The sequence below is a fragment of the Scardinius erythrophthalmus genome, assembly GCF_964197995.2.
Source record: "Scardinius erythrophthalmus genome assembly, chromosome: 15".
NCBI lineage: Eukaryota > Metazoa > Chordata > Actinopteri > Cypriniformes > Leuciscidae > Scardinius > Scardinius erythrophthalmus.
In genome coordinates, this window is record NC_138235.1 from 26,338,099 (window position 1) to 26,364,927 (window position 26,829).

At 35.7% G+C, this 26,829-nt stretch overlaps 1 protein-coding gene across 1 annotated transcript in view; it reads right to left on the bottom strand.

Moving 5' to 3' along the window:
* lrp1ab (low density lipoprotein receptor-related protein 1Ab) overlaps window positions 1-26,829 on the bottom strand; it is a 134,582-nt gene that overhangs the window by 73,998 nt on the left and 33,755 nt on the right. The window contains exons 2-6 of the mRNA XM_081385685.1: window positions 26,691-26,813; window positions 11,687-11,824; window positions 1,642-1,761; window positions 1,385-1,513; window positions 1,011-1,265 (exon numbers count right to left, since the gene is read on the bottom strand). Coding sequence (XP_081241811.1) covers window positions 1,011-1,265; window positions 1,385-1,513; window positions 1,642-1,761; window positions 11,687-11,824; window positions 26,691-26,813 — 765 coding nt within the window. The remainder of the gene's footprint in view (window positions 1-1,010; window positions 1,266-1,384; window positions 1,514-1,641; window positions 1,762-11,686; window positions 11,825-26,690; window positions 26,814-26,829) is intronic.

Consider the following 26,829-nt stretch of genomic DNA (forward strand, 5'->3'; position numbering starts at 1 on the left):
GGCCACAGAGAGTCAGGACCTCAGTTTAACGTCTCATCCAAAGGACGGTGTTTTTGACAGTATTGTGCCCCCATCCCTATACTGGGACGTTAGGACTGGGTGAGCGCCCCCTGCTGGCCTCACTAACACCTCTTCCAGCAGCAACCTGGTTTTCCAAGGAAGTCTCACATCCAGGTACTGACCAGACTCAAACCATGCTTAGCTTCAGTGGGCAACCAGTCTTGGGCTACAGGGTGATATGGCTGCTGGCCTTGTGATAAAAAAATATCAAAAGTAACAGACCTTTTAATAATTACTAAAGATTTCTATTTCAAATCAATGCTGTTCTTTTGAGCTTTCAATTTACTAAAGAATCCTGAAAAGATTGCATCCTGGTTTCACAAAGATAATACGCAGCACAACTGTTTTCAACACTGTTAACAATAAGAAATGTTTTTTGAGCAGTAAATCCGCATATTAGACTGATTTCTGAGGAATCATGTGACACTGAAGACATGAGTATTGATGCTGAAAATTCAGCTTTGCCATCACAGGGATAAATTATATTTTAAAATACATTAAAATAGAAAATGTGTAAATTTTAATAATTATTTTGAAATTTTAACAACATAATAATTTTTATATTTATGTTTTTCTTGTATTTTTGATCAAATAAATGCAGCCTGGGTGAGTATAAGAGAAAATATTTTGAAATCTTATCTTACACACCCCAAACTTTTGAACAGTAGTAAAAGTCATACGGGTTTGAAACTAAATGAGGGTTAGTATATGATGCCAGACCTTTCATGAACTTTCATTTATAGTTGAACTATTCCTTTGGCAGCACAACTCTTTAATTACAACACTTTAATTACAATTTAATTATCTTTAGTTACAACACAAATAAGGTAGCTCATTAAAATTATTTCTTGTAAACCATGAAGTAAATTTGTTCAGTACGTGTTTTTTTGGATCATCTTGCCCAAATGGACACCAGACATAAAACACACAATTAAGAACATGGTACTGACGGTGCAAGCTGAGGGAGATGTTGATGGTCTTCTCCTCTGTGAAGCTCTTGGCATTGGGGAACTTGGCACACTTGAGTTGGGTGGCAGCAGGAGAGTCACCCATGTGGATCCAGCACACAGTCTCCTGGGTGTAGATGAAGTCCATAGCGGTGGTCTGCTTAGTGTTGATGGAGATTGGGTTGGCTCCGCTTAAAGATGTGGCTTGGATGTTCTGGGAGTTGGCTATGAGGAGGTATGGGTGCCGATCCACGGGGTCTTAAAAGGAGATGAGAAAACATGGTGAGGCCTTGTCACTAAAACAAAAACAAAGAATATGACCACACAGCAAGACAAATGAGCACAAAGGAACAGCAAAAATTGTGTTCATTCCCTACCATTCTTGGCTTTGCAAGAGCGGTTGTCTGGTTGAGGCAAGTAGCCCTCCACACAGCTGCAGGTGTAGGAGCCATCTGTGTTTGTGCATGTCTGACTGCAAGTCCCGTACACTGCACACTCATTGAAATCTGACGCAGAGTAAGCCACATGGTTGGAAAAAGTCACATTCTTCCTGTTAAATACTTCTACAGTCTTCACAACATTATAAAATTACAAAAGACAATCATTAAATACAAGTGAAGGATTCAAAGCTCACCTTTGCATGCCTTTCCATCTTCTCCCACCTCATAGCCGTTCATGCAGTAGCACTTTGGACCCGACAGTGTCACCGAACAGTTGTACTGGCAACCCATGATAGTACAGTTATGGGCGAACTCTATAGCACAAGAAATAGTGAGAACGGACTGTTAGCAGGGAATCATCCACTGAGAATAAATATTAGACAGAACAGATTAAAGTAACTAGTACAGGACAATATAGCAAATAAATAAATAAATCACAATAAAATACATTTTATTTATATGGTGCTTTTCTCAAACCCAAAGCGCCACAACAGTAATAATAATAAAAACTGAAAGACAATTAAAGAACAAAAAAAAAAAAGACAATAAACAAGCGTATTTAAAAAGATTAGTCTTAAGAGACTTCTTGAAACATATTTTCAATAAAAAATTCATTCAAATGAAAGTAAAAAATTATCAAGCTATAACATAATATAATATAATATAATATATTTTAAAATAAAATTTGAATTATTAAACTTAAATGAAAACAGGCAACGATGACATTTAATCATCTCTATGTGTACACAAGTATAACAATTTACTTTTCAAAAGTAATTTACTTAAATATGTGCAATAAAATAATATTTAAAAGAAAGTATATAAATCATTGAATTGGACCATTCTAAAGATTTATGGGCTACGGCCTCAGGAAACTAGACTGATAAAAGGAGCATTACAATTATTGTGATATTCACAATGTCAATTTTATATCACCAGCAGAATATTATAAATATTGTAAACAGTCAGAATACTGCCTGCCTTACTTCCAACAAAACCAGGTCATATCAGTTAGCTCAAAATTGGTTGAGCAAGTCATCTAACTGTTTCAAGCTGTTTTTCTAGAACACAGATAAACAAGACCTTCATCTCCCTTCATAAGGTAGATCTGTTACGAGTGTCCTCTCAAATATGTGCGAAATGTGACACTTATCTTAGAGATATCAGAGAAATCGTATGTGATTTCCATGTGTGCAGTGTACAGTGAAAAGCCTTTAATGCTCTTATAGAAGCCTTTAGGACATCTTGGCACAATATGAAAGCGCAACAGGGGCTTCACTGCTCAACCAACCAAAAACACATACACACAGAGCATATGATTAAAAGGTTTGGGTGGACACAGATGAGTGCACTTGGTTTTATACTGTGGGTATTGCTGTGCTGCCAAACACAGTATCACTGTCCACCAAACTCTGTGTGAACTCAGACTGCGGCTTCACTCAGACTAAAAAACAAGTCTCTACGTGCCCACCGGATACATGCAGGTCTGAGAAAGCCATATCCATCAAAACATGCTTTTGTTTGATATGTTAATGTGGGAACGGTTCAAGAAAGTGCAAAATCACAATGGTAATATTTATTGAAGGAACTCCTGTAAAATCCTACAGGATTTATATACCGGGCACATCCGTCTCGGTTGATCTGATCACAAGATGGCAGCGCTAAATACAGGTGTAAACCCAGTCTGATGCATCATGATACAACCGCTCAAATCACAGAAGGGCAACATTGCATTTTTAGGTAAAAGGTAAAAGTCTTTACTGAAACTTTTGTTAAATTTAAAGCATCCTATCAGAATAACAGTATTAATTATTATTTAACTAATATAAATTCATTTTATATTAGCAATGATGTGTAAATGGCGGAAAACTAGATGCCACGATTGCCACTATTAAGCATTCGGTCATTCAGTTATGATTTGGAGAGACCACAATGTTCAAGTCCAATCAGCCCACAATGCACTGCAACACTGTAGGAGAAAGAGAGGACAGAGAGGAGGAGACAGAGTCTCAAACACACAAATGTACACACAGGGACAATGAGAGTCCTCATCACACAAAAAGCTGTGGCACTGAGGGGCACAATGGGGCTTTTGTGGAATGTGTAGAGAGGAAGATGTGCAGGCAAAACACTACGGCCTGTATCGAATCAATTCCCCCATACCATCCAACCCCAGCTCATACACTGACCTCACACCCGCAAACTACTCCAAACAGAGACAAGGGAGTTCAAGGCATAACGCTGGCTACCCAAAAAGAAGGTCAAGACGGAGTCTGTGGACTTTTCCTGAATTTTCTGGATTGATTTTATGGGGAATCTGTGGAATTCTGCAGAATGAATTTGAGTATGGTAAAATGTGTGTACTACACACAAGCTGAAATCATTATGGAATTTAAAAGTTGAACAGTATTTATGAACATGCAAAGTGTGAAACTGACATATAAAAAGCGATTCTGCAGAACGCAACAGGACTTTCTGCAGGCACAGATTCCCATTAAAGGAATGTTGCGGGTTAAATACAAGTTCAATAGCAGAGTTTGTAAGAACAAACTGAAAATGCATTGACAGTTAAAGACTTAGAATGGAAATTTATGGAGCAATGTGCAACGGTTCACCCAATGATGTCTATTGTAAGTCAATTTCTATCAACACCGAGTTTCTTTTGTTTATTTTACGAACTGAGGTATGCCACAAAAGTGGTCAATAGACATTCATTTGAATATAATGGAACACAGCAGTGTTTCTCAACCAGGGGGCCGGGTCTACTAGGGGACCTCAGCAAACTTCAAAGGGGACCAGAGATATTTTATGTCAAGCCCTTAAAATGAGCCAAGATAACTAAAATCAAGATATTTCTTATTTTAATTCACCCCTTTTTCTTTTCCACTGTGTACGGTACGGTAGCCTGGCTCCGCCCTCCTACGTACTTCCGCTCAATTTTAATTTTCCTTCAGAACTCCGTCTGGGTTTGCAGAATATTCTTGGGTTTTCTCCAGCCAATTTTTTGGCGGTCCAATCAGCGAACAGAGGGAGTGGCTGAGAACGATGACGTTGATGTCGTGAGCTAGTTTGAGTTGTAGGGTTACGTCACGACCAAACGTTAGTGATTGATTATGGCAGATCCAGAGTTTTAGATCCAATAGTTTTAAGCTTCAACAGAGTACCCGCCTTCAAGGAAGTTAACGCTTGTCAATGGAGAGTGGCCAGACTCTCTGTACAAATGAAATGTACGAAAGTCTGGTAGGACCAGGCTAACGGTACGGTAGCCTAATTTTAATTTCTATAACAAGATAAGTCATGTAAATTAATATAATTATATATCTCCACGGACATTTTTTTATTATGAATATACATTATTCATTATGAATTCACATGTTTTACTTGTGCCAAGATTTAAATAGTTTTATCAGGTAGAAATTATGAAAAAAATTGTGAACTATTCCTTAGTCAAGGGGTCTTTGAATATTGTTGCAGGTTGAGATCCACTGCTTTAGACCGATGAAATCCTTAATTTTCCAATAATTCGTGATCACTGGATAATCACTATTATTTTTAAAAGATCGCAGAAGATAGGAATATATATATATATATATCTTTTTTTTATTATTATTATTTTTCTAAAGCACAATTTAGGTTTTCTATACTCATTGGGACTCAGGGAATAATCCTGTAAGATAGAATTTACCTCCAGTCTCCAATTTCCACAGCCATGCCTTGTGGGTTTTTAGATTGGTATGCAACCCACGTGTTAGTGGTTTGATTTTAGAACTGTAAGAGTACGGCCAACATTCCATTATAAATAACAAATAAGACAGAGAGCGACAAAAATAAAGAGATAAAGAGAGATAGAGAAGGTTGGAAGGTTTAATACCACACCACAGAATCTCTCAAAGACGACAGCTACAAAAACACTGGCAGCCAGACCTAAAATCAGTCTTCAACCGCACTGTATGCAAACCACTCAACCTGTTACAGCACTACTAACAGCTGATCCAGGGTCAGCTCTGTTCCTCATGTCTGGAGCAGGAAAACCTCTTCAGAAATGTGTTGTGTTACTGAACATCCAGCTCTCTCGTTCTCAAGCCTGACCTAACACAGGCAAAGAATCAGGACACGCATCCTGCATGCTTCATGAGGAGAACAGGAAATGCTGAAAATTTCATGCTTCCCATTTTGGCACTTGGTGATTTCTATTAATATTTCAGTTGACGAGTGGGAGATCAGGCCAGTGTTGGGGAATAACTAACTAAAAGAAGAGATGCTACTGACTTACTGACCATCTGTTCCAGTAAAAGCTAGTTATTTCAACAAGTAGCTGTGAAGCATGACAAAACGCTGTATTTGTCACATTTACTCACACAGCCTTACAACAATGCAAAGTGCGGCAGTCAGCAAACACTTTCATTGCTTTGCAATGTCAATTTATTCAGGTCAGTGAGTCAGTCAATTCAGTCCACTTCATTTCAATGCTGGTTAAAATGATTCATTTGAAAAATTACTCAAATTTAATTAAATGCTGTTCTTTTCTCTTCAAAAAATCCTGAAAAGAAAAGAACAGCTTTTTTCAAAATAAAAATCTTTTGAATGTTTCTTGAGCAGCAAATCAGCATAGTAATATCATTACATTACGTTTAATTATTTAGGCAGACGCTTTTATCCAAAGCGACTTACACCACATTATAAATGTCTTTACTGTCACTTTTAATAAATGCATCCTTGCATAGTTAAAATTATTAATTAAAAAACATTTTACTGACCCGATACATTTGAATGTTAGTATATAGTTAAACAGTATTCAAATGTATAGAATCACTGCAGACTGTCAACAAACTATTTTTGGATAGTTAGCCTAGATAGTTAGAAAGTAACTATTATAACACTCTGCATGGGCATGCTGCATCAAAAAAAAAAAAAAACCCTGAACCACTTTATGGCACTTTGTAGCATGTTTATGTGTAATATTTCTTATGTCTGAGATATCGTTGTCTGTCTGGTGGCAGGTCCCTGCATGCTTGAGTGTATGTGTATATTAGAGTGTGAATGTGTTTGGTAATAATTGAGAATGTGGGGAAAGGTTTTTCTGACAACAAGATGTCAAGTCATGGGGTTGATGAACTTCATCTTTGGTCTGTGTGGTGTGTTTGTTCAGGAATGACTGGGAAAGATAAGCAACCTTTCTTCAGAAAGCAGTTTGAGGACACACAAACACACCAATGTTGAAGTCCTAACTGGATAAAAAACGTTCTTGTTGCGTCCTCAAGATGAACTCAAACAAATGTTAGAAACAAAACAAATGTTGACATTAAGTATCCTATTTATCTGAGCAGTGCATGGTCCAATCAATACTCCTGATCGCCCTCCCTGTTCTGTCACAATAATACGCAGTGATCAGAGCCAAACTCATCCAACAGTGCAGTGAAAACATTGTGAAGCCCTACAGCGGAATAGAAACAAATGGATAAGCCACTGCCCAGAATGATATGCTACTGCCAAAGATGAGCTCAGATTAAGTTGAAAGGCACAGTGGCGTTTGCCAATAGCAGTGCAAAGTTCTACTTTAAAGGGATAATCATTCTTGTAAGTGCTGTGTGTTTGCCTGCGTGTGTGCACAGCCTCTTGTGTGAATAGGTCAGCTAAACATGAGCAGAACAGAGAAACGGTCAGCTAATATGAAGCTAACAGAGCAATAACACAGGATAAACACAGGCACCATGGCCACATTAGCAGACAAAGTCAACAAAACTGCATTCTCCAACCATTTACCCAGTAATGGGATGTATTTTCAAAAGAAAATGGATGTTCAATGACAGAAAAAAAAATAGGACAAAGAAAAAAAGTAGTGAAAAGTAGTCAGTTTGGAGGGGCTGAAATATAAGAGGGAGGCAGAACAAGCTATTGCATTTGGATGAAAGATTATGAAGACTAACAAAACATGGATAGAGTGATTAATTGTGCACATGGAGGAAGAAAGTAAATAGGTTCATTTTGATTTCTTGTTGACTCATTACTGAATTATGAGTAGCGTGACAATCTACAGTTTCAAAGAAGATAAGTCATAGTCACTTTTAAACATATGTTTAAATGTCTTGACTGTCATTTTTGATCAATTTAATGTGCCCTTGCTGAATAAAAGTATTAATTTCTTTCCCCAACTGCCCCTAAACATTTGAACGGTACATTTAAGTAACTTAAGGAGGTAATAATGTAAATTGATGATGCTAAAGCCCAAAGTATACTTCGGCTGTCCGCATTCCGCGACAGAATTTTTTTTGTCACCGGGATGATCTGTGGATCCCGTCCGCGTGCAGCCCATTTTCTTTGTCCACGCAGATCGTGCGGAAGTCGTCCATCCACGCTAATCCGTGGTTGAGTACACTTTGAAAGCTGTGCAGACACGACTGTGTGCGAGACAGATTGGAATTCGGAAAATGAAGTATTTCCAAGTATTTAAATGCAAATTAATGAAACTAAGCTATAAAAAAAATTGGATTGCTAAACAAAGATTTCTCAACGGATTTTACTAATAGACCTACAAATAATGTGTAACCTGTATTTTGGCTCCTAATCTCAAGTGAAATTGTCATTTTGACCCACCCTCTACAAAAAAAGTGGATTACTCAGTAAATATACAATACATACATGACTTTTCATAACTTTGGCTTTATCACTATTTATATTTGCCCCTTTTTTTCCAGCTGCCCTGGGAAGTTTCTGAAATTTGGTTGATTTGACCCACGGAATGACCCAAATGAGAAGACTTTCACTGTTAATTGAAGTAGCAGACTGCAGGTAAAAACTAGTTACTAAAACATGTAGTGTAGATAGCTACTTCCACTATCAACAGCTAACTTAACTACTCATTGTTAGCATCTTGAATTCTGCAATTAGCATGCAGTCGTGCACATACACATACTCAAACAAAAGCAATAAAAGTAATGAAATAGTCTGAAATGTTCTGCCTTCCTTCAACAGCTATAAAACATCACCATATTTCTTATCTCTAATGCCTCTGCCAGTAAAATAAGGTCAAAAGTTGGGAAATGGCTAACTCTCTACAATAAAGATGTTCCTCCCTTCTGTTGTAAAATAATCCAGTTTGAGGAGTCTAAAAAATGTAGGAAATGTGCAGGCCGCAATGAGAGCTGAGAAGAGCTTTTTTTTTTTCACAACTTTTCAGTGCAGCCTACAGTGAAAACTACAGATCTTAAGTTCCTCATCAGAAAGTTATTTTGGAGAGGGCTGACAGATTTTGGCCCGTGTTTTCATAGAGGGAGGAACTGGACAGACCTTGAAACATCTCCGAGAGGCTTTAGCGCAGAAAGATTAAATCAAGACTGCGGGGAGCCAATTAAATCTGCCAGGAGGGAAGACACAATCAAACCAGCACTGAGAAGATTCCCAGCTCAGTGAGGGGCTGAATTTACAAAACACAGTATAAGATGAACCAGGCTAGCATAAGCATGTCTTGTTTCAGAGGTTGGCTGAGTTGTTAGCGTTCCCATCACTGATTTCTTGATCCTGACCCACTACTTTGTTTACATAGCAGCTAGAAGTATCACACAGTCATAAATTCATAGCTGCCTCCCTCTCACCCCACTTGTCAACAACTCTGTTATAATTACTTAGAAATATAGACTGACAAAGCACGTTTTGAAAACTGCAGCTAAGTTTCTTGCTCAATCTCCATGTCTGTTCCAGGGAAACAGCGCAATGCTTGTGAAACGGTAAACCTTTCTGTGAAAGCAGGAACAAACAAACATCCAACAGGAAAGGCATATGAAAGGCGTATGTTTGTGTGTGTTCTGTGCATCTGAGTGCAAGGGGTTTGTGTGGAAGAGTGGGTGAGTGTTTACCTCAGGGTTCAAAGGGTCGGCTTTTAAGGGAGAAGACAAGTGAAGTGTGTGTGTCTAGGCTCAAAGCGCTGGCCAAGGGCCAGGTCAGGAAGGTACATTATTTATCATTCGGCCTTTAAAACCTCAGGCCCAGTCTGTCATTCTAACATTCCATCAGAATGGAATGATGGCGGTGGATAGGACAGGACTAACATTACGGGGATTTATTTGACCTGACTATCCAAGCCTTCCTTTTAAAATGAGATTTAACTGTCTGTCTGATTTCTATCAATTACTTCCTAAGTGGCCGGATCATTACTTTAAAGATATAGGTCTGCCGAATCAGACAGAGTATCTATGGACTTTGGACACAAACAAGATGAGTGCATGATAACTCATGTGAGGTTGATACTAACCATACTCAGAAGCCAAATCTTTGTGGACACAGGTTTCAAACACAGAACTTGGCATGACGGCGACTAGTTATGATATCTCTGCCTAAAAGACTGTCAGGGCTCACATATGGATTTCTTGTGCTAGAGCATATTTTACTTGCCAACAACTTGTCCCACCAATATAACCACTTTAAATAAATAAATAAATACTTGATATATATATATATATATATATATATATATATATATATATATATATATATATATATATATATATATATATATATATATATATATATATATATATATATATATATATATATATTTATATATATATATATATTTATATTATATATATATATATATATATATATATATATTTATATATATATATATATATATATATATTTATATTATATATATATATATATATATATATATATATATATATATATATATATATATACTACCGTTCACAAGTTTGGGGTCAGTAAGAAATTTTTTTTTTTGGAAAGAAGTTAAAGAAATTAATACTTTTATTTAAGGACACATTAAATTGATCAAAAGTGACAGTAAAGACATTTATAATGTTACAAAAGATTATATTTCGAATAAATGTTGTTCTTTTGAACTTTCTATTCATCAAAGAATCCTGAAAAATAAAATGGATGATGGTTTTCACAGAAATCTCAACTGTTTTCAACACTAATAATAATCATAAATGTTTCTTGATGATCAAATGAAGGATCATGTGATACTGAAGACTGGAGTAATGATGCTGAAAATTCAGCTTTGATCACAGGAATAAATTACACTTTACTATATATTCACAAAGAAAAAAGCTGATTTACACTGGAATAATATTTCACAATTTTTACTGTATTTTTAATCAAATAAACAGAGCTTCGGTTAACAGAAGAGACTCTTTTAAAAACATAAAAAATCTTAGCGACCCCAAACTTTTGAACGGTAGTATATATATATATATATATATATATATATATATATATATATCAGAAAAACAGCATCAACAAGAAATGTTTCTTGAGCCCAAAATGAGCAGTATTTGAATTTTTAAGTTTTGATCACGTGACACTAAAGACTGGAATAATGATACTGAAAAGTAAGCTTTGCCATCAAAGGAATAAATACATTTTAAAATACATTAAAATAGAAAATAATAATATTAGAAAAAGTCCAAGGCACTCGAATTGGTGAAAAAACTTTAAAAAGCCTTTATTTCTTCATGGCTATAACTTTTAAAATTGTTATGGTGAGAAGCAAAAGTAGGCCTACACCTACGCGTTGCGGCTGCTAGCCTTCATCAGGCTTCATCACCCTGATGAAGGCTAGCAGCCGCAACGCGTAGGTGTAGGCCTACTTTTGCTTCTCACCATAACAATTTTAAAAGTTATAGCCATGAAGAAATAAAGGCTTTTTAAAGTTTTTTCACCAATTCGAGTGCCTTGGACTTTTTCTAATATCTTTAATCATCCCACGCAACCAAAGAGCACCGAGACTTCATACCCCATGCAGCACTCCACGCATTTATTGTTTTGTAGAAAATAATAATATGTAATAATATATTATATCACCAATATATATTAAATCACCATATTGTAAATAATGCTTCTAAAATGAATTGAGTCACTCATCATTTTGACAAACTCAAGTGTCATTCAGCAAAATTCAGAAGACACCACAGACTACTAAATCATTAAGAATGCAAGTAATAAAGATTGTTGGAATGTAAGAACATACGTCTGGGTCCGATTGGGCTAATGATGGTTATATCAGCTGGCCCCATATTCTCTAATACTGGCTTAGCTAATATACTGATACTGATATCATAACATGGCACTGATTAAGTGGAAACTGACTTGTAAAGAACCCATCAATCCCATCCCTAACTTCAACTTGACAAAAAAAAAAAAACATTTTGATGAAATTTATTTTAAAAAGATCAGTCTCAGGTTCATGATCAGACTGTGATTTGTCTGCATGCGTGTTACCTCGACAGTGCGGCCCCTCGTCACGCCCATCTGTGCAGTCTGGGACACCGTCACACAGCTTGCTCAGGTGAATGCACACATCTGTTCCTCGACACTCAAACTCGTTGGGAGGGCACTGTGACACCTGGGTGTGATGGCCTGCAAAAGGTACACAACAAACAAACAAGTCAACACGCTTCAACGATACAAAGAGTTGCAGCTGCGTTCAACTGCTAGTTTAACAAGTCATGTCTATTTCTTTTAGAGAGTTAACAAAGCTAACACCTGAGTGATGCCACTCATAGTAACTTGCACACTTCATTGACAACAGACTCATAATGTGACAGAGTGTGAGAGTATGTGGATTTGAGCTTCAAATCACTCTTTGAAATCATCCTTCTTACGGTTTTCACCATTTGTCAAACCTCTGAGATGTAACTTGCAGGCAGACTCAGAGACAGTAAAGTTTAGTCAAAAAGGACACTTTTACTTGTAAAATGTTATGTTTTTCATTGGTACAATTGGTTCTGAATCAGTGCTATTATCAGATTATTTTCATAGTATTTATATACTTTTATAATATTTATGATTATACTGAAATAGTTTTATTTTTACTTTTAGTCATTTTATTATATGCTTGTTATTTTTGTTACTTTTTATATTTCTATTTATCTTTAATTTATATTTATATCAATTTTAGGTTTAGTGATTTTAGAAGCCTACTTTAACGTAAAAAAAATATTTCAGTTAAGGCAACATTTTTATTTATCATTTAAATTTTTACATTTAATATTATATTATATGTTTTATACATTTTTCGTTTCATTCGTTTTAGTTGGCTATATCAAAACTGTTCCTAATGCTCAATGAAAGTCTAATGAGTTTTTTTTATTAGTTTAATATATGTGTCTTAATCTGCTTGCACATTTCCAGCATCAGTAACATCTTTCAGATGGTAGGAGAGCAAAAGTCACTAAAAGGACCAAACAAAAAACTAAGACACTACAAACATTGTCTCCAAAATGGTTAAATAAAACACACAACCACAAGTTATAATTGAGACTACAACAAAGAACTATTGCCTTGTGTTTAAAAAAAACTGAATGGCAAGACTATAACTCGCTCTCTCCATCCAGAAAACAAAACAAAAAGAAAACGCAAACCGATCATAGCATCGCTTTTGTCCGGAGCCGTTCTCTCTCTGCGCGGCCTACACTGCAAAGCAAATTGTTTATCTTGGATATTTTTCTCTCTTCCCCTCCACTTCTACTCATAACATCTGCTGACCCATTTTAGAAAAACACAAGAAAAGGAGGGGGAATTCACCTCCCATATAGCTGGGTTAACACTGCACCAAACAGCTCCTTCTGAAGGTCCATTAGGTTTCTCTGCTCTCTTAATACCACATGTATGAGTATCTTCTGGGACGGAAATGAAGGGGCCAACGTGCTTATTTGGTTCATTAAAGCTTGGCAAAAACAGACTGGAAAAAAATGTTTCTGTGGGAGGCCCCGACAGAGCTTTAATTTTTATACCAAGGCCAACATTATAGCTCTGTTCCAAAAGCTAGTGAGCTGTCTATGTAGGAAGCAGTTTAAGGCCTCATAATGCTACCTACATAGAATGCTCAAAAGGTTCCATCTCTGCTTTTGGAACAGACCCATAAAATGGCTCCCATTTGTGCTCAAATTCTATTCTCAAGAAACGGAATAAAAGCTGAATGAAAATATTCCGATTGAACCGTCAAAGACAACATTTGCAAAAAAAAAAAAAGAAGTAAACTCATGTAATGTAACATTTTCATATGGAAAGGTGTTCATTGTGAGATAATGTAGAGTGAGATAATGTAGCGTGGGATATGATCCATTGGGATTTGACTGGATTTGTGAAAAGTGGGCGAATGATGGTATTTTTCTCCACCCACACAGTCTTCAAACGAGGAAAAAAGGCTTGTACATTTTGAATAAAGATTATAACAAACCTTTTTAAATCTTGAGATAGGAATATCATCCCATAACTGCACATTGATTGTTTCTGTAACTCCAAAGATCACAATGAATACTTCCATTTCTGTACTAAAGCTTTTCAGCAACACCAACAATACTGGATCTGAACAGCCCCCATCTATCAAAAACCGGGCTCTGTTTAATCTTAGCTGTTTCACTGGATTCAGGAAGGAACATTGTGTACCTTCCTCTTTTACTAACACTCCAGTCTCATATTTAGAATGGTTCTGATTCATATCACATGATGGTCATGATCAGCTGTTAGAAGAGAAGCGAATCCAGTATGACAAATCCCAGAGAGCTTTAAACAGACCAGGAGTCGGACACCTGGAAAACGTATAGAAATTAATATTAAATGTTTTTTTTATTGTCGAAAGGTCAAAGTCACTTGCATCTGCATGTCAAACTTCATCTAATCCTTCCACGTGGTCACACTACCTATTTCATTTAGTTATAAAGTGAATTGAAGCCAGACACTCTCTATCTAGCTACAATCTACACAACCACGCAGCAACCATAATGATACGACTTCCCTAGGTAATCACATGACACATAACTAAAAAAAAAAACACACACAGTAATACCAGAGCAAATAATGCCTTCACCAGCTAAAAACAGTAAACAACGAGCAGCAATTTGATGCATGCTAGAACTCACTACATAGATGGCGAGTATCTATTGGATATAACTACGGGCTCTTTCTCTGACCCTCTCTCCACCTCTCTGTGTTTTATATTAAAGCATTGAGATCCTTCCCTCTCGGGGATTGCTGGCAGGATAACAGTTCAAGCACAGCCTAAATCCAGCTCTTCAAGTTCAAACATCCCTTCAGCCACCGTTACCCTTCTGAAGCACCAGGCTAAAAGATTCTGTGACCAGTGTGGAAAAGAAGAGGCCGATCTGAACAAAACTCACCAACTAATCCGAATTCTGCTCAAATAGAAATACTAACTACTAAATCTCAAGTTGTGCCCCAAAAAAGTTGAAAGAAATGGAGAAGAGAACAATAAGGGGTGATGTTTAAGCAGTTTTGCAAAAGAGGAAAACAAACAGGGGGAGCAGACAGACGGATGTTGAGTGAGTGAATTGGAGGCAGATCTCTGTGATCTTAGAGTGAACTGGGAAGTCGTTGGCCGTTTGCTAACAGGAGCCCTTTCAAACAGGCGACGACTGCTTCCTTCCTGCGCCTGAAGCACATGCACTAAACACAACAGAGAGAGAGGGGGACTAAAGAGAAAAAGGAGGAGGAGAGGTGGACATCCACAGATAAACAGATATAAAGCTATTGGTAAAGAAAACAAATGCTTTAAATAATTAAACTTGTAATTGAACACAACAAATGGATGAACCTCATGAACCCTCATGAATACATCCAAGTCATATTTCTCCTCAAAGAAATAGTAAGAAAGAAAAGTAAGACTATATTTAGGATGTTTTTTTACAGTGACATTATTTGACTCAAAATTAAGTAGTCTGCCATTTCCATTACACATAATAAAAAAAAAATCATTGGAAATGTGCTACTTTGTTAATTTGTTCCTGTCTTTAATTTATGCTTATAATATAATTATAGTGCTTTATCACAATAACATTAATTACAAATAAACTCAAAAGTGTTTAAATATGATTTCTTAAAGGAGAACTCCGGTCAATTTTAACATTGAGCTCATTTTTTTGTCAATTTGGAGTGCTGTCAATACAGAGAACAACGACAAAAATCGGTGTTGCCTACACCGAGTTATCCTCTTTTTAAAATTTGCACCCTGTTGACTTCAATGGGGCAAGTTTTAAACCTGCTTTTAGCCTCTTAACATCCTTGATGTGTCATTACAAGTGCACAGGTCATGTGAGTGATTCCTTCAGAGTGAACACGAGTGAATCTGACTGCAGTAGATGTGAAAGATATGGATAAAAATGATGTTATTTAAGCCAGCGCAAATACCTGTATTTACATCCTGTTTTCGATTGAAGTCCAAAGTAGTCGATTGCCGAGTTCACGCGCATAGGTTTAGTTACCTATGATCACGCGCGTGAACTCGACAATCGACTACTTTGGACTTCAACCGAAAACAGGATGTAAATACAGGTATTTGCGGCTAAAAGAGGCTAAAAGCAGGTTTAAATATTGCCCCATTGAAGTCAACAGGAGTTAAAAAGAGGATAACACGGTGTAGGCAACACCGATTTTTGTCATTGTTCTCTGTATTGACAGCACTCCAAATTGACAAAAAAATTAGCTGAATGTTAAAATTGACCGGAGTTCTCCTTTAAATGAAAAAATGATGTAAATGAAAAAATCTGAATGTTTTTTTTTTTTAAGTAAGGAAATAAATAATATAATATAGACATGAAAATAAATAAATGCAAACAATTATAATGGTCCTAGATTTTAAGAAAAGGGCAAGATATTTTTTTTTTTGGTCATTATGAAGTTTGCTTTCCCATGGCTGGAAAAGATGACTGAGTAAAACTGGGCTCATGAGCTGTACTTAAGCATTTGAGCAGAGCCACAGGGAGTCTAAATACTATGTGAGCAGTCAGTATATGCGTGTCTAAACTCAGCTTACCCTATCCTTACCTCTAGTTACATAATGATCTCCCATTTGGCTTCCCTGTTGTGCTTTTGTTAATTGTGTGTTTGTGTAAGATGCACCGTTTCCTCCCCCCACTTAAGGGGTCTGTTTCTGTCTCTCCGTTTCATTCATCCTACTTTCAGCTCTGATGAACACACCCAGCATACTGACAGGCCCATAATAATGTCTGCCTGCACTGGCCCCAGCGGTAACATTTGCCCTGTGCATATTACAAGCATTTTTCACACGTCATGTAAAATAAATGCTACAATATTCGAGATGCGTTAGAAACTATCTGAATTATTTATTCCTCCAATGGCCGCCACTTCTTTTCCCGTGTGCTCGCCAAAAAGCTTGAGAGCAGAACAAATTGGTCTTTAAACAAATTGTCCTTGACCTTCCGTTATCTTCAAGCCGCAGTGGAGTCTCTTTTTTGACACTTAATTTTATGCTGTCTTTGTCCAGCTGATCCAGGGTCAGCGATGACATGCCATTAACGCAATGTCCTTGCAAACCTTCTGTTCCTGTTCCCAATAACAGATGAATCGGGTCAGGCGATGAAACGCACCTCTGATCTTGGTTTCTGCCATCCAGAATACTCATTGCAACCAAGGTCATTCCTCAACAACAGAATAGTTCATACCTACACTTCCATTCATTTACATATTCTATTACACCTTTGCTCTTTTCCTCATTCATGAATTTCACCTCTCTTCTCTCATGAATTTATCTCCCTCTTGAAATTATAGGTTACTTTAAACAAATAATTTCAATCATTGAATTCTTAAAAACATTGAAAGACATATTCAAAGTAATGTCTAACATTTTGACAACTTCATAGTAAGGAGAATAAATAAATACTGATAAATATAATGCATATGGCAACTGAAACACATTTATCTGACTAGACCTTGATTGGTTTAAAATACTACAGACTTGTGGGAATATTAATATAATCTTAACATTGAAATAAATCATAAAACTAAATACACTTTTATTGTTTTATGACCTCACAGTCAATAATTATATTATTATTTTACTAAACTCAAAAGTAATTTATATGAAGAAACGTATCTGATAACAGAAGGTTACACCAATGTTATCTCAATTAGAAAAAAATCTTATAAAATCAGTTTACCACTTTTTACAATGTATTATGAAATATGATATATGGTGAACAACAAACACAACCAAGAAAACAGTCATACTTCGATATGTTTACAAGACAGCAAACTCTGCGGATTAAAAGAAAACGCACTCTCGGGTTTGATTTGGCTAGTGCTAGAGCCTATAAAGGCTACCTGTCTGTGTATTACTATCATAAACTAAAAGAAAGTTTATATGGCTGCATTTACACTTGGCATTAACATGCGATCATCGTGATCCGAATCATAAGCCAATCAGGACACGGTGCGTTTACACCTGTCCACATCAAGTGGCTTCTGTATCTGGATAACAGATCGGATCTCGCATTCCCGCGAAAAAAAATAAAAATAAATAAGGGTCTGATGACCTTCTCTCAATCCAAGTAATGGCTGTAATGACACAGATAGATATCAGTCTCCTCAGGGGCGGCTGTGGGTGGCAACAGCCTTACACAAGTGCAAATTACACTGAATAATCACTCCTCCTCACCCATTCAATCAAAGAGTCTAAAACAGCATCTGAATGTGAAAAGGCAGCATTTACATACACACTCAAATGCATGTGGCCCCACGCTGAGCACTCTCCTTTCCCCAGAGCTTTCTGGAACAAGACTGCTGATTTACCAATACATTTTGTGCAGTTAGTGTCTCTTTTTTAAAATTACATTTCTTCCATGGCCCAAAAGTGACCCGCACAGATGAAAGTAAAAGCGTCTGCCCTGACCACAATCATGCTGGATTGCTGGCCATAAAATCATTATGTGATATTCTACACACTTAAAAAAAAAAAAAAAAAAAAATCTTGTTGTAATTGGGGTTAAATATTAAATAAATAGAACAGGCATTCCTAATCCAAACCATATCCTCATGCAAAATTATTCTATTAGCTGAAAGAATGTAATGGGTAGTCTATTTGGTGCCTGATTAAAAATCCTACATTTTTTGTAATATTGTGCAAAAATGTTCTTAATTTTTAAGGTAAAAGACTAAAAATGCTACGGTAAAAACCTATTAATTGGTTAATTGCAAGTTCCTTTCCTCTATATGGTGAAAAAAATGAATAGATCTAATAGTACATTTCATGTAATTTTATAGTAAAATATGGTTAAATGTACAGTTTCCTGAATTGAAAAAGAACAATTCATCTTACAATTTACAGTGAAAAAATGACATTTGACATTCCCAGAATTCTGTGTGGCAGCTCACATTTGATTCTTTTTTTCATTGAAATAACTGTTTCTTATTTATTTTTTCTTATCAGTTATGTATATCTTATGTTGTCTAATGTATGTTTATTGCATTATTTTAGTATATGTGTGTTACTGAAACTGTGCACCTATATTTGTATTTACCTCAGCTTGTAGAAAATGTCATGAACTTTGATTCATCAAGTGTTTTTTCTCTATACCATCTATTTTTAAGGGGGTTGTCAGTATATTATAATTAAATAAAGTATATATGAAGTAATACCGGCATATTCATATTATTTCAGCCAATGAAATATGCTAATAACCTTAAAATAATAATCTGTAAATTTCTGGTAACCACAGCTGCCATTTTTTACCGTAGATTTCAGATTTTTTACAGTCTGTGTAAATATTACAATTTATTACCTATCATAAAACAGTATAAATTTGCTGCTTACTGATTGGGACAGCCAATGATTTCTAAACATGCCTTCTAGGTAGGTGGCTTACAAGGGTTTGGAACATAGCTGAAGAGTAAAATTAAAGGCAAAGACTCAGAAACAAATTCCCAGAGAAGCAGCAAATGAGAGAGGAGAGAAGAACAAAACTGGAAAAATGTCACAAAGAGAATTTGATATCTCATTTAGCTTCTTTGAGTCTGCCTGGGAAAGATGAGTCAGATGAGCTCCACGGGCTTGCAGCGTGATGCCCTGAAACAGCCAGACTGTGAGAGTCTGTCTTTACCTCGGGAGGGTAATTGCAGCTTAGGTAAGACACCTGGGAACAGTCGTGCAATTAAGACACAAGACAAAATGAAAAAGCGGCATGACTCAATATGGCATACTTCTAAGGCTGGCGCTTACACATACTAAGGATGGGCAAAAAGTACCCATGTATGGAAGTGGCAGCAATTATCAAACAAGAAAATCCAATAATGTTTCATTTCACAATAATCAATGAAAACAAAACTAAACAAACATGCCAAAAAGGGACCTCATTTATTTTTTGAATGTTAGGGTTTTAAAATATATAGTTAAAAAAAAAAGAAATCTAAATTTGAATACATATCAAATATATAACATTTAAATATGTTAATAAAAATAATAATAGTAATCATTATTATTGCTATTTTACTACATTATTATTATTATTGATTAATATAAATAGTTATTTCAACTCAAGTAATTGATCAAAATGAACAAAATGACTATGCTGAACACACATCTTTAAAACTTCAATTCCACACGCACAGAACAGGAGTTCCTCAGTGCTCTTGTCTCTTATCGCAGTGCTTTTATAATGATATACTGACCTACTTAAAGATATAAACAAGACCTACATTGGGCGCCAGGTTTGTTGAAAAAAACTGATTTACACCCAGAGAGAAAGTGAGAGAGAAGCAAAAGAGGGAGAGATGTATGTGCTCTGGCAGCATGACATTGGTGGGAACTCAGTCTGTTAGTTACAAATTAACCTGAACTAGAGAGAGAGTAGAACACAAGGACAGCCTTCAAACACACACCTTATGAGCACAAGACAAGTCTCAACTGAACCCTGAGCTACAGCCACCAGACTTGGTCCGAATGGAACGAGTATGTTTGTTTCAAAAACAGAACAATTGATAAACAAGTTACTGCAACCCATCTCATTTTATCTATTCAATTCTCTCGAGTCAAATATATGTGGCGTTACATCCGGCAGACACCGCCTGGTAAATTCACAAAGGCTCTAATAACAAAATGACAGTTAAGACCAGGATTAGATGTGACACGAACTCAAAAATGTATATACAGTACATTCTCATTTGAAATGCTCTTGAATTTTAAGTGTTGGAAATGGCTTTAACAAAGAGGATTAAGTGTGTAATGTGTGTAATTGGCAGAAACAGATCATGATAAATCAAAAGGTCAGAGCTTCAGTCTAATGAAAAGCCCCCTTTGTGTGTTCAGCCAAACTGCATTAGCGCCCTTGAAATTATATTAGTGGCGCTTTTTGAGCGGCAGATGGTGGGATCGCAGCACAAAATTTATTTGAGGGTGGAAAATTCTTTGATGTTTACGTGCTTTGAGGACATCGTTCACAAACGCCCAGGAGCTACTCTGTGTTAGATGTCCAAATGATGGGCCTCACATTTGGAGGAGTCCTGTGTGAATTTCTCATCAAAGCCCTTAAACTACAGATGGACATATTGTGTAATTCTCTTCTCTTGGAAGAGGCTTGATGAAACTTCATGAAACTTGATGGAAAAAGTATTTAAGAGGTATTGGAGTACCATGTCAGTAAAATGGTAGGGTAAACGTACCTATTAAGCTCAAGTACCCATTAAGCACACTACCATCTTGGAGCTCAGATTATAAAAAGAAACAGCAATGTATTATCCTATTTGATGTATTAACCAATTGATGTGTTTGTTACTATATACCTCCTGTAATTTTAAACCAATCAGACCATTGCACACTGAGATATGTGTGTCCATGTGTTCACACTGTCTGGCGGCTATTTTCAAAGCTGTCTGAAAACTTTCACCAGAAGAGGAGCCCCTCAAATGTGCATTTTTTATATGTTTAAGCCTTTATTTTGAAGAAGTACATCATCTTATTGCAAAATTAAGAGATTAATGTTTAGACTTTTGCATATTATAACCTGGAACCTGGATGTGGGAAATAATTACAGTTAGATCTAAAAGATAGTTTTAGCAACATAGCCCAGATGCTACGAACATAGCTAGCTTACTAGCTGTATAAGATTGTGTGCTACATTAATATATTACTTCACAGGAATTAATGGCTTGTACTTTTAAATCCATAATATTATAATTTTACATTTTATTGATAGTCTGTGGTTTTAAACTGCTGTAATTTTTAAAGAATTCATATTATTGTTAGGTGAGCTTAAAGGGTGCACTACTATGACAATCACACAGCTTCAGTGTGACATCAATTAGAAAAAGCATAATTTCATAGATATTGTCTATAATAGTTGTTCATATTAAAATTGGTATAAAAATACATTACCTAGATTATTAATTTAGCTAAATATTTTCCTTTAAATTTTAATTTAATATTTATTAATTAAAAAATGTTTTTGCTCCAATTAAGCACAGTGTGTGCTCCCTTTAAGCTCACCCACATTAAACGTCTATGTAAATACTTAATAATAAGAATTTAAATATTAACTGATGGTTGTCACTATGTTAATCTTCAAAAAAATGATTAATAAACTTATTTTCACAGTCTTAAGATGACAAAAGCTAGACGAAACTATAGTGTATGCCCAAAGATGAAAGAGGCATGTCATACAAAGAAGGAGCCATCAGAAACCTGTCGTATCTGTCCAAGAAGTTTGGAGTAGACAGGAAATCTCTGACCCAGAGAGTTAAAGGGATACTCCACTTTTTTGGGAAATAAGCTCATTTTAAATCTCCCCCAGAGTTAAACAGTTGAGTTTTACCGTTTTCGAATCCATTCAGCCTATCTCCGGGTCTGGCGGTACCACTTTTAGCATAGCTTAGCATAATGAATTGAACCGGACAAGACCATTAGCATCTCTCTCAAAAAAATGACCAAAGAGTTTCGATATTTTTGCTATTTAAAACTCGACTCTTCTGTAGTTACATCGTGTACTAAGACCGACGGAAAATGAAAAGGTGCGATTTTGAGAGTATAGTTCCTAGCCATATCAGCCTAGAAAATTGAAACTTTACATTTTCCGTCTGTCTTATTACACAATGTAACTACAGAAGAGTCGAGTTTTAAATAGGAAAAATATCGAAACTCTTTGGTCATTTTTTTGAGAGAGATGCTAATGGTCTTGTCCGGTTCAATTCATTATGCTAAGCTATGCTAAAAGTGGGACCCCCAGACCCGGAGATCGGCTGAAAGGATTCGAAAACGGTAAAACTCAACTGTTTAACTCTGGGGGAGTTGTAAAATGAGCCTATTTCCAAAAAAAGTGGAGTATCCCTTTAAGGAGCACATTGGTTTGTTTTGTTATTTGATTTTTCAATATGGGTTACACATAGCTGAACGTGGACTAGTCTAGATGTTGCAATGAGTTTGAATGACACGTCACTATGAATAGGATAGGCTACCTGATCAAATTGAATGCCTTGTTGCTTGATTTTAGTGTTCTGTTTTTTTGTGATTGACTCTGTACCTTCAAATAAAACTTTTTTCAATTATTCCTTAAAAAGGTTGTTTAAAATAAACAAGAATTTTTAATAAAACTTGTTGTGAGCTTATTGGGAACAGGGGTGTGCTTAAAGGGTACAAAACGTACCCATTAAGCACAGCCAGACTTTTTATATTTAATGATGTACATCTTAATTGAAATACTTTTGTCATTTAAAATAAAATGAAATATTATAGTGTGAGAGATTAATATTTTATTTTAAAATAACTTCTTGTACTAAAACCAATATCTTGTGCACTAAAAATGTCTCAATGTAGATTTTGGTGAGCTTAATAGGTACGTTTACCCTATATGAATATCGTAAACGTCTCGAAGTACACATATATATTTATAATTCAAAGTGCCATGGTATTAACACCAGACTGTACCATGGTACCCCACAGTACTTTTTTTGTAAGGGAAGCTGTGCATTGTCAATTCATTTAGCAGAGACTGAATGGCACTTACAAAAAAATGCCAGAGAATTACCATGAATTTTGAAAAAAAAAAAAAAAAAAAAAAACATGTGGTGGTACCATGGTACAGTACTAGTATTAGATGTGAGTGTGTACTGTATGTAAAAGTACTATGGCACTAAAATTCATATTAATAAAAATGGGACTATATGGCATATTTCCTATATGGTTCTACAATAGTATACATCCAAAATACTATAGTAGTACGTTGCACCCTGCCCATAAAGTTAGTTGATATGATACTTTTAAAGTATGTTTCTGTAAATGTTGTTTCTTGGATATGAACATTGGTACTACCATTGTTTCTTTCTGAAGTACCTAAGAATACCATGGTATTTACTATACAGTACTATAGTATAAATCAAAGTACCACAGTATTACCATCATATGCCATCAAACTGTGCATATCTTTAATTAATTTAGCAGATTCACAGATAAAAAATTTTTTTTAAAGATTTTCGGTTTCAAACAAAATCACTGAAGAAATATCAAGATGCGGCTCGTTGGTGAACAACTTTACTGCAATTAGTTTAATTTATCACCTGAGAAGACATTCAAGATCAACATGAACAACATACAGAGATCAAACAACCTAATTAAAGTGCCGAAACTTTTGTTTACGGGTAAATTAAAACTGTCATTTAGGTTTAAAAAAAAAAATTTGGTGTATCATTAGTTTTACCATAAGATACCATGGGTCACTTACTAGTACTTTTTGTTTGAAAGGATAGTAAAAATAAAATCTTAAAGTGGTCACTGGATGCAAAATTAACTTTTATATGGTGTTTGCATATAAATGTGCCTTTGCAGTGTGTGGACACAACCACCATACAATGAAAAAAATCCATTCTCTCCATTTTTTTAAATCCTCAAATAATAGCCTAAACACTCTCAATAATCAAGCCGTTTGGATTTTCTGAGCAGTATGATGTCATATTGCTCATGCTCCGCCCACGACCACTGGGGGACTGTCACGTATAAACATATATCCGCCCTCAGCCATTTGTATACTGTCCACCAAGGCAGATTGCCAAGGCAGCACTTTACGCATCTTGTGTCGACACACCCCATGGAAGAGAGGGGTGGGGTAAGCAGTTGCTCATTATCATTTAAAGAGACATGCACCGAAACGGGTCGCTGTGAACAGAGCTGTTTTTGAGGAGGTAAAAAGGGTGTTGTTTTACACAACCATTGAGGAATTTTAACCAAAGTATGTTACAAACTTTACATGAAGACCCTAAAGAATCATACCAACTTGTGGAAAATGGGCATCCAATAACCCCTTTAAGAGAAACATCAATGCTTAAATAAAAATAAAAATAAAAGAATTCCACAATTTCCACCAAGAAATTTGTATAATAAAGAGAGGCTAAATAAATCAAATCCATTAGGTGTAAACACGGACTAGTGAACATTACAAAGAAAGCATGTTTGCAGTTTGTTTGTCAGCCTGTGAGGATTAAAAGGCGGTTGCAATTACAGCACAGAAGGTCATACGTAAACACTTAACTAGCTCTGTCTGTTCCCCTGCTGGACAGTAAAGCACTACCCAAATGCTGATGGTGAAATCATCATGGCTGCCTGCTGTGAGGGTGTCTGGCTCGTGTGACAGATGTAAAGTAAGGTGCGGTTGTACAACCAGCTTCATTAGGCCTGCGTGTGTGTTAACATTTAGGAGCCGGTCAGTGCTAAATATAAAGAGCTGGGCTCCTGTTTTTGCGTTTGAGAAGAGCTCACATCACAGGACTGTGTGCAGTCAGCCAGACTAAACAGAGCAGTTTAATTAGTGCCATCGCTCAGAAGAGACACACAGAACATCCTTCAAACACACACTTTGTAGTCTGTGTTTGCCGTTACCCACCATTTGGTCGCCTACATAACACTATGCATACATGTTGATCGATATTATATATATATATATATATATATATATATATATATATATATATATATATATATATATATATAGATATATCTCAATCTCAATCAACATGTATGCATAGTGTTGCATCTCAATAAATGGTTACGGCTATTCAGAAGAGATGGCCAATCATAAAAACACTTTAAAACATTTCATAATGATCAAAATCACAACTGCGTGATATACTGGTACCATATCAGTCATCCGTCGATATCACAGATTTTATCGTTTATCAGATCTTTATCAGATATTTAACGCAGTCATCTAATGCTTATTACAATTTAATCTTTAAAAACACAATTTCATTTTATAATTAATATTTTATTAATTAATTTCATTTATTACCTTTAACAACAAGGTTTAAATGTAATATTTGGCCAATCTCAAAATGAATATACATTACTAAATTTGCTTGTAGCACCTAAAAATATATATATATATATATATATATTTTTTTAAGTATTTTGACAAAACAAACAAACATAAAAATTTGTATTGGTCATAATTATTGGCTCATCAGTATTGGTTAGAATTTTAATATCAGTACATCCCTGATCAAAATGCAGTGTCTCTAAATAATTGTAAATTTAGTGATTGCTTGAACCATAATTTTCAGCTCTTCCTTGCTGTCCAATTCATCAGAGAGCAATTTCCGTGCTTCATGATAAAAAGTTATTAAGCACAATAAGCTGTGGAAAAAGAACTCAATGCGGTGCTCGCGCTGACTGACACACTGCTGAAGCGCGTGCACAGAAAGCCACGTCTCTCAGACAGCATGCAATTGCCAATTCAGTTCTCTTTTACGTCTTATTGCACTTGAACAGTCGAATATACACACATTTGTCAAAATGCCTACCATGTTGAGTATTCATGTAAACACAATTGGTCATGTCTCAATTAAAAGTAAACAGATGAGTGTAAACCGGATGTGTATCAGTATAATGGATCCGTGCATTCGGTCAGCCTAATAAACTTACTGCTCTTCACTGAATCACTTTTTGTAGCTTTATTAAGAATACATTTATATTTCATTCATACAGTGAAAACTATGCGGTATTTTATCTTTACATTTCATTATTCAATTTTTGTACTATTTCTAAGTACATGTTAAATAAACCTATTGTACATGAAAAACGTAATTTGTTTAATTCATATTTTTGGTTTTATTGTATATGTCCTTATAAGATTTTTTTTATTGTGTTTGTAATTAGCTTTTTTCTTATTTTTACTAACAAAAATAAAACAAAATGACAAAAATAACTATCGTTATCTATATTGTTATCGTGAAATAAAATGTTTCATGTTGTGAAATAAAATTGTCATATCACCCATCCGTAGCAGGACATGTTCTTCCTTTCAAAAGCAACTAGGCAAGATCATACAGGTTTTGATATGAGTTTTTAAAACTATTTTTAACTTGACACACAAAAAAATTGCAAAACAAGCCAAAATATTTCAGCTCTGCCATGATGACGCTTATCATATCATCTCTTTATGTCATGATATCATCCCGTTCACGTCTGAGGCAGATAAACCAGTTTACTCACAGATATCTGTGGCTTCATCAGACCCGTCGGGACAGTCTTTCTCTCCATCACAGCGCCAGCCTTTGGAGATGCAGGTTACCTGGTCTTTACACACAAACTGCTTCGGACTGCATGTCTTTGGAGCTGGAACAGAGAAATA